This window comes from Apodemus sylvaticus, chromosome 3 (assembly GCF_947179515.1).
Source record: "Apodemus sylvaticus chromosome 3, mApoSyl1.1, whole genome shotgun sequence".
In the NCBI taxonomy this organism is placed as follows: Eukaryota; Metazoa; Chordata; class Mammalia; order Rodentia; family Muridae; genus Apodemus; species Apodemus sylvaticus.
This window is the reverse complement of record NC_067474.1, coordinates 123,082,256-123,090,741: the sequence shown is the minus strand read 5'-3', so window position 1 is coordinate 123,090,741 and position 8,486 is coordinate 123,082,256. Positions and strand designations below refer to the sequence as shown.

General features: G+C 53.8%; 1 protein-coding gene across 1 annotated transcript; it reads left to right on the top strand.

Moving 5' to 3' along the window:
• Positions 1–935: 935 nt before the first annotated feature.
• On the top strand, positions 936–6,408 carry Dmrtb1 (DMRT like family B with proline rich C-terminal 1). The gene is made up of 4 exons (XM_052176942.1): positions 936–1,506; positions 4,424–4,632; positions 5,814–6,021; positions 6,344–6,408. The coding sequence occupies exons 1-4, from the start codon at positions 942–944 to the stop codon at positions 6,406–6,408; spliced, it is 1,047 nt and encodes a 348-aa protein (XP_052032902.1). The 5' UTR covers positions 936–941.
• Positions 6,409–8,486: the final 2,078 nt, after the last annotated feature.

Genomic DNA, 8,486 nt, shown 5'->3' with positions numbered 1-8,486 from the left:
ACTCCTCTGTATAGCCCTGGCCGTTCTACTCACTCTGTAGACCAGGCTGGCCTCGAACTCAGAAATCTGCCTGCCTCTGCCTCCCAGAGTGCTGGGATTACAGGCGAGCGCCACCACCACCCGGCCTGTTGTTATTTTCAAGACAGGGTTTCTCTGTGTAGCCCTGTCTGTCTTGGAACTTTGTAGACCAGGTTGGCCTCAAACTCAGGAATCCTCCTGCCTCTGCCTCCCAAGTGCTGGGATTAAAGGCCTGCGCCACCACTGCCCGGCCCTTCAGAACATTATTAAACATGCATTTTTGAAACAGCAGTGCTGACACAAACAGGACTCAAAAACTCAGGGTTTCAGCAATGCCTGTACGTAACCAACACTGCACTAAGCTCCTAAGAATATTCTGGAAGCATGACTGCTCTTTTCTCTACAGAGGAGACAGATGGAAGCAGAAGCAGCTGCTTCGGGGAGGAGAAACATGTGTTCTCTGGAACTTTCCAACGGTTCGGGTTTACTAGCAGCTCTGTTCCTTGGGAGTTTGAAAACCCTCGACCGCTGAGTAGAAGTCCGCCTTTAAAAAAAAATCTATTTTCCAATTACAATTTGGTGGGAATAGAAAGTTTGAAAATTCAAATGCTGAAGACTTCAAATAACTCATATGACACACATGCAATAAGTATTTCATTTTGAATTTACTCCGTACCCCATTGCCCAGCACACAGAAACACACCCGAAATTTAGCACACACACACACACACCCGAAAGTGGGAAAAATGCAAGAGCCCTATTGCAGTTCTCGGGACACTCAGTGAGCTGTTTTGCTACAAGTGTATCCAATGTCCCCAGCACCAGGGACTTATGGGGGCACGCTCATTCCTGCTTCACTCGCTTGCAGCTTCGGGAAGTGGTGGCTGTGTTTGGAAGCAGGGCTTGCCAAGCTGGACGACAAGATGCTTCGCACCCCGAAGTGCTCTAGGTGCCGGAACCATGGCTATCTGGTACCAGTCAAGGGCCACGCGGGCAAATGCCGCTGGAAGCAGTGCATCTGTGACAAGTGCTACCTGATCACCGAGCGCCAGAAGATCATGGCTGCCCAGAAGGTGCTCAAGGCCCAAGCTGCGGAGGAGCAGGTGGCGGCCGTGGGCACGCAGGGTCCCCAGCTGCCTCCCAGGGCTCCAGCCGCAGCGGCTGCAGCGGCCACCGCCTCGAGCTCCAGCATTTGCCCACTGCCTAGGGCGGCTTCCGGGGGCGCCGGATCCGGCCCCGCGGCCACCTGCTTCCTCGAGAGGCCCCCGCAGGCCCGGAGCCCAGGCCCGAGCGCCTTCCAGCTGGTTCCAAGTGGCCGCCCGGCACCCAGCACCTTCCATCCCGGACCAGGGGGCCCCAGGGGACTGCACGACCGTCCCCCCGCGTGGCTGCCCCAGCTCAGGCCCCAGGCGCCCAGGCCCGAGCTTGGCTGCCCTGATCAGCACCTGCCTGTGCGGCCCGTGCCCCGACTGCCGTTCGCCGACTACGGTAAGCCCAGCCTCGTGCAGCCGACGGTTTCTCCGGCCTGCATCAGGCCTGCAGCCTCCGCCTCTAAGCTGGAGTCCCAGGCTGGTGCCGGGGCGGGAAAGGCGCCTTCCCCAGGTAACCCGGCTTTAGAACGTGTTCCCAGACAAGGATCTGGGTGGGTGGCTTCTGACGGCAATGGGAAAAAGCTGGTGGGAAAGAACGGCGTGCAGGGGGCGTTTACGTTGAGATGCAGTTTTCTGCCTTTGTACTTTTTGCAAGGAAAAAGATGGCAGCTTTGGCAGTGGCGCCTTTCTGTGGGCCATCTAGCGCGTTTGCACGCCATCCCCTCCCCCCTCCCAAGCCCCGTTGCGCCTGCGTGACAACCCCCTCCCCCTCCCCGCCTGCCATTTTCTCCTGCTGGAGAGTCTTTTAAAACTTGATTTCTGAGTGGCTGTTCGCCTTAGACTGCGCCTGCGCACCCTCCTTTCTCTTGGCTAGTTTACCTAACTGCAGTGTGTGACCTAACGCACCTATACTCACTTTTTCTGTTTCACCGGATGTGGTTGGGCATAAAACTTTCTGCTACTTGGCCAGGGGGAATGGGGAAGATGTTACAGCTTTTTTTTCCCCCCCACTCCTCGCTTTGTGCATAAATTACATTGTTTCTTTATGCTGTGTTGCTTTCCTGATTAAAGTACGATTTCTTGTGGGGTTTTTTTAAATTTTATATTTATATCTGATTATTTATTACAGTGCATTGGTGGTTTGCCTCCATGCATGTCTGTGTGAGGGTGTCTTATCCCCTGGAACTAGAATTACAGACAGGTCTGAGCTGCCACGTGGGTGCTGGGAATTGAACCTGGGAGCTCTGAAAGAGCAGCCAGTGCTGCTAACCTCTGAGCCATCTCTCCAGCCTCTGGAGTATGTTTTCAAGTAATGTAAAATGTGAGGTTCTTGGAATGTGGCTCTTTGGGATGAAGACCTGGGGGCCTTGTTTGTTTGTTTGTTTTTGGGTTTTTTTGTTTGTTTGTTTGTTTTACTTAGGACTGTAGAAAAAGACTGAGTCTGGGGCTGGGTGAGGATGGGGGTGGGGTGGGGGGTGGGATGCTCGTATGTGGCCTTGGACAAGTTTCTTCTCTGAGGAGCAGACTTTCAGAAATTAATGCTAATCATTCTTAATGTTTCTGGGATTTTGTAAGAAATCTTTCTCCCCAAGGAACTATCTGTCTTCTGAGGAAGACAGATCTAGACCAGCAATCCTGTGAGAGCGGATCTGTTCATCTCTCAGCAAACAGGAACTTTAAAATGTGCTGAGCACGGGTGTTATAAAGAGGTGGGGAGAAGGGAGGTCTTGTGGTTCATCCCGGCAGGTGTGGAGAAGAGGTCAGAGGGCAACTTTGGGAAATTGGTTCTTTCCCTCTACCATGTGGGTCCCTGGGATGGTGCTGGCTGCCAGGCTTGGTGGCAGGTGCCTTACCCGCCAAGCCGTCGTGCTGGCCCCGAAGGCGTTGCTCACGACTGTCGGCTGGGTTGGTGAGAAAGCCCTGGCTGAGAGAGCACACCTCTGGATGCGTCTTGGGGGGCGTTTCCAGGGAGAGTTTACAAGTAGGTGAGGTTGGTCCTGAGTGTAGGTGTCACAGTGTCAGCCCAGGTCTAGAACAGGACGCGAGTTGAGGTCATTCTCCCGGTGCTTCCTGGTGGAAATGAATTGAGTGACTTTGCTTCACCACAGCCTCGCACCAGGATGCCCTGCCTTGGCGAGACTCACAGACAGGGCAACGGCCCTGAACTGTGAGACAAAACGAGCCATCCCTTCTTTAAACCGCCTGGGGTATTTGTCACAGTGCCAAGTAACTGACTAGCCCACCTTCCTTGCCCTCTGGAATCCTGTCCTCATGGGAAAGACAATGGTCTTCAAAGAATCCTACTTATCAGTGCAGAGAGGTTTCGTAACTGATGAACCAACCAGCTGCCCTGTGATGTCTGAAGAGGCCGTTAGACGGCCAAAGGGGCGAAATGGCATGGCTGAGTGTTCAAGGACAGCGGGGTTAAAAATGAAGAGGAGAGATGGGGTCTGTGACCGCAGTGGGAGCTGCCTGGGCTGTGCCGTCCACACCGGCACTGCCAGGCACAGAGATGGAGACAGAGTCCAGTGGTGGGTGGGAACCACCCACAGCAGCTTAGACGACACACCAACCCCACGGAACAGTGTGAGGGCTCACATCGTCCCACCCCCACCCCCACCCCCACCCCCACCCCCCACGCCGGACACAATGCCCAGCCAAGGAGGGGACAGAGAATCTCATTGGGGTGCCGGAGTGTTGGTGTTAGTGTTGTTAGACTCTTAAGTGGCTAGAGGGCTGCAGAGTGACTGTTCAATGCTCAGCCCTAGATGGGATCTCCATTGTCACCTCCTCCAGGTCCCAGGGGACAGCATGAAGGGGAGAAGGAAGAACAGAAGAGCCAGGGGGAAGGGGTGGAGTGTGGAGAGCATAGCTTGTCCGTCCCATTCACAGCAGCCTGCTGCCTGCACAGGGTTACGGTCATGAGGACCCCCTCTCCTAAGGACCTGTAGGTAATTAATAGTTAATTAGTAGAACAAGAAAGAGACACTTTTCACTCAGTGTGGACACCCATGTTCTTTTAAGTAGCCTTAGCTAATCTTACTACACACATACACAAAGAGACGTTAAGGTAGAAAGGGGACAAATGGCAGAAAGGATCAGTGACAAGGAGCGTGGCTGAGAGGGCACGGCGTGATGTGACCAGAGTACTTTATCTGTATATGTCTAAGAGGATAAAGAAGCCCAGTGTGCTGTGTGAAGAGAGACTCCTGTAGTCGGTGATGTCAGTCTCGCTGTTGCCCGGGAGACAGCATGCAGTGCTTTACCCCTCAGGTTTGTGTTCTTAACACTTCCCTCTTTGTTTGTCTTCCTAGGGCATCCTCTGAGATTCAAGTCTGACCATGTGGTAGGAGCTGCGTACCCTGAGAGAGAGCCATTCAAGCAGTGCCCTGCCTGCGTCCCCGTGCCACCCTACCAGCCCTTCCCACTTTCGGAAGGCCAGGATTCATCCTCTGCTCTGGGGGTCCCTCAACAAAGAGGCTTCCGGCATGTCTCCTGCAGCCCCTACCATGGAAGCGGCTTGGTAAGTCGGAGCCTGACTCCTGTCTAAGCTCGTCCCCCCCGCAGCCGCCCTTATTGCTCTGGCTGGCCCTCAGCCCTAGAGAGCTGGTTGTCATGAGCGGTGTCCCCAGGAGTGCACACGCGGAGGTCTGCACCACTGGGCCCGGGCTGTGGTGGCTGCTCTTCAGCCTTGGAGCCCAGGGAAGACTGTAGGCTTGACCCATCCAATGCAGCTGTCAGAGAAGCCTTCGTGCTACAGAGCGCCAGTGCCACAGGACTCGTGAGCGAGACTGGGACTCAGCACACTTGGCTGATTAGTATGGAGTCGGAGATGCCTGTCTCAGGTCGAGGCATCTTCTGCTGTCCCAAGTGCGTCTCAGAGGCACAGCAAGCCTAGCTCTTAACTCCACAGCACCGTTTCAGGCGGGCCCAGCCTGAAAGACGTGGCTGGTCCCGTTGGCCCAGGAGAACAGGAGCCACTGGCCTCCAGACAAAGAGAGGCTGTGACCAAGGGCAGACTACAGCAACCGTCTGCTTACCCAGAAGCCTGGACTTGGCGTGCAGGGCAGGGTTCTGAAAGACACTTTGGTTAACGGTGAGACTCCAGCCTGTAGCTGGAGCTGAGCTGCCATCCTGGCCCAGGCAGGAGCTTTGTTCTAAGGAGAGACGTGGCCGCAAGCTTGGAATTCCAATGCTGACAATTCCCCATTGCACGCTCATCACATCTGGATCAAACCTAAGAGCCAGGAGATTATTTTCACTCATGTGCCCTGGCCACATACTGCAGACACCTGGAGACATCCCTGTCTTTCTCCTTGTCCCTGTCTACTTACTTGCTTATTGTGTGTGCTTCCTCTAGTTCCCTTTGCCCAAGAGAGGCGGACAAAGCCCAGAGAGCAATCCTCCTTCCTCCTAGCCCTGCACTCCGGGGGATTCTGCTCTCCCAAATCCCTTGGGGAAAGCCCCCAGGCTCGGCTAAGACATGCCCACAATGCTGCGTGCCTGCATTCCTGTGCAGGTGTCTGCTCAATGCCCTGTCCCAAGTGCCCTCCCTGCACATAGAAGTTTATCGACCACCACACGGACCCCTCCTCCGCCTACTCCCACCCCTGGTTTGAGAAATAAAAGATGTGATTGATCAGCCTGCCGGGCTCACTGTCTTCCTCTCTGCCCCCCCACCCCCCGCTCTGTGTGTCCATGTAGGTGTCAGAACCAGCCAGAGACCTGCAACCAACCTACTGCTCACCGCCGCCACTGCCACTACCGCCTCCTCCACCCCAGCCTCAGCAGCCCCACTTCCTCCCGCCAGGCTACCTGTCTGCTCTCCACTTCCTGCCACCGCCGCCGCCACCACCATCTCCACCATCTTTCTCGCTGACCATCCTGTATGAATCAGACAAGGAGAATACCGGTAAGACATGACTATTCCTGCTTCCACATAATGGGGGAAGACTTTGTCAGGAGAGGTCACTTGAAGTGGGGGTGGAGAGAGGGGCTGTGAGCTTAGTTCATTCCCACAGCCCTCTCATAGTCTACAAGCATGAACCCGTGGAGGTTAGAGCACATATGTGCTTGTGGCCAGGGTTAGAAGCCTGTCTCTTGCCCAGCAAAAGAAAGCAGAGTCACTCTCCACAGCGGGCCTAGGCACAAGAGAAGGCCTTGTAGAAAATCTGTACCTGGGAACAGTTGATTCATCCTCTTTCTAAATCCAGCTGTTGTCTTGTCCTTTACAGATGACCAGGATGCAGAGGCGCCCAGTGAGCCCAGCCAGCACTCTCCCCAAGAGCAGTCCAGCTAGGATGCAGGCCACCTCGATGGCCGCCGGGTGGGGACGGGCACATATGGCGGGGTTACTTTTTCACCATGTTCATGTTCTATAGGGAGGAAGGATACTGATAGGGGTAAGAAGGCAGCTAATTCCGACATCAAGTTAGAAGGAGAAATGTGGCTTCCCAGGTTCTTTGGATCCTGTGGGTGTTGAAGTGCAAAGGTAGAAAGCGTCTGTGATGGACAGGGCCTTTGAAGAGTGGGGGCTGGTGAAACACAAGTTTAGAAATGAATTTAACCATCCTGAGTCCTGTATGAAATTCACTTCTAGAGGTGGCCCCTGATTTCCCCAAGCCTCGCTCAGGACAGAAGGCACCATCCAGTTCAGCCTGATGATGCCCAGGCCTGGGTGCCGCAAACAGACGAAGCAAGGCAGGTGCCAGGCACTGATGCTGACAGCAGGCTCTGCAGCATCCCGCCTCTGTGCAAACACGGCCCCTTGTCCTCCCCCAGAGAGTGAGCGTCCTGACAAGTGAGCCACCTCACTTCTCTGTGAAGCTCAAGCAGTGATAGGCATCCTTTCTCATTTAAAAATGTAGATTTTAGTATTCCATGTTTTTATGGTAGGGAACTCATGGGCACTGAAGCAGTTCTCAGAGCATAAAATGGCAATTAGTTCTCTGAGGACAGTCGAGTATCAAATAAAATGAGTATTAGCAATCCTCGTGAAAGCTTTTCTGTTTAATCCTCACAGAAGGCTCCTGGGCAAGAGCCTGGTGGGGGAGCCCGGGTACCTGGGTTCAGGGTTTGCTATTGCTGGGCAAGGCTTTGACCCAGTGAGATGCCCGTTCTTGCCTTTGACCCAGTGAGATGCCCGTTCTTGCCTTTGACCCAGTGAGATGGTATGAGGCGGGTTACAGACATTGTTTCTGTCAAGATTTTCGGGCTGTGTTCTGAAGCAGAACCTCACTTAGTGCCCCAGGCTAGCCTCAAACTTGGCATCCTCCAGCCTCAGCTTCCCCTCTACTGACATGACTTTAAGAAGGGAGAGTTTAAGGACATGGATGTAAAAGCTTTTGAAATGTCAACGGTATTTTCCCAGTTCTAGCTCCTTTTATGGTCTCTGCAGAGGAACATGGTTTTTAAAAACAGAACTTGATCCTATCCTGCTATTTAAGGGTCTCAAGCTGCTTTCCTCTCTCAACACTCGTTCCTTCATTTATAAAGCAACCCAGGCACAGCCTGAAAATAAGACTCAGTGTGAGGCCCCAGGTTTACTCTCCAGTTCTGAAGGAAAGAGAAGAGAAGAGAAGAGAAGAGAAGAGAAGAGAAGAGAAGAGAAGAGAAGAGAAGAGAAGAGAAGAGAAGAGAAGAGAGAGCTCAGCTTGCTTTGGACCTAGCAATGTCTAGCACTGCCCATGAGAGTCCTGGCATCTACTGGGGGCGGGGGGGGGGGTACAGATAGTCCAATGGCACTAATATCAGGGCACAGAGATGGGGGAGTTAGTCAAAGAAAACCTAGTTGAATTGGGGTGCAACAGTGAGGTAAAGAGTAGCTAAGTACCCCCCATGGGGGACAGAAGGAAAGAGGGAGTTAGAGTGAAGGGTCCTGTGACGAGGGTGGAGCTGGTGGTACCCGTGCTGTCCTGTCTGCAAGCAAGAATCTACAAGGGTCCAAGCATTTTTTGGGTCCTCAGACAGGGGTGCCGGGCTCACTGAGCAGTGACTTCCTATCTCAACAGGTGTGATGGTGAGGACCCAGAGCCAGGACCTCTCTTGTTGGACGGCAATAGAGCAGGCACTGTTTTGAGAGTGATTCAGTTACTGCTTTGCAACGTGCTCTCTGGGGCAAAAGCAGACGCATTTTAAACGGCAGTCTGGACTCTGCAGGTCAGCACTGACTTCAGCCTGGCCCAGAGCTGCAGAGTCTGGACTAGGCTGGCCCAGGGACTGAATTCAGACTCCCCAGTGCTGGCCCAACTCTCCCAGGCCACAGTGATTCAGGAGCCTGGGACTATGGGAGGAGACCTGCCTTCTCCACTTAACCTCATACAGGACCCTTGGTCCCTCACTAGAGCAAAAGAGGCCAAGTGAGTGACGTGGCTTTTT

Bases quoted from the DNA above. Each gene is read 5' to 3' on its own strand.
- Dmrtb1 (XM_052176942.1), top strand. From the start codon at position 942: ATGCTTCGCACCCCGAAGTGCTCTAGGTGCCGGAACCATGGCTATCTG. The intron at 4,633-5,813 runs GTAAGTCGGAGC...GTGTCCATGTAG, and splicing joins CCTACCATGGAAGCGGCTTG to GTGTCAGAACCAGCCAGAGA. The intron at 6,022-6,343 runs GTAAGACATGAC...TGTCCTTTACAG, and splicing joins ATCAGACAAGGAGAATACCG to ATGACCAGGATGCAGAGGCG.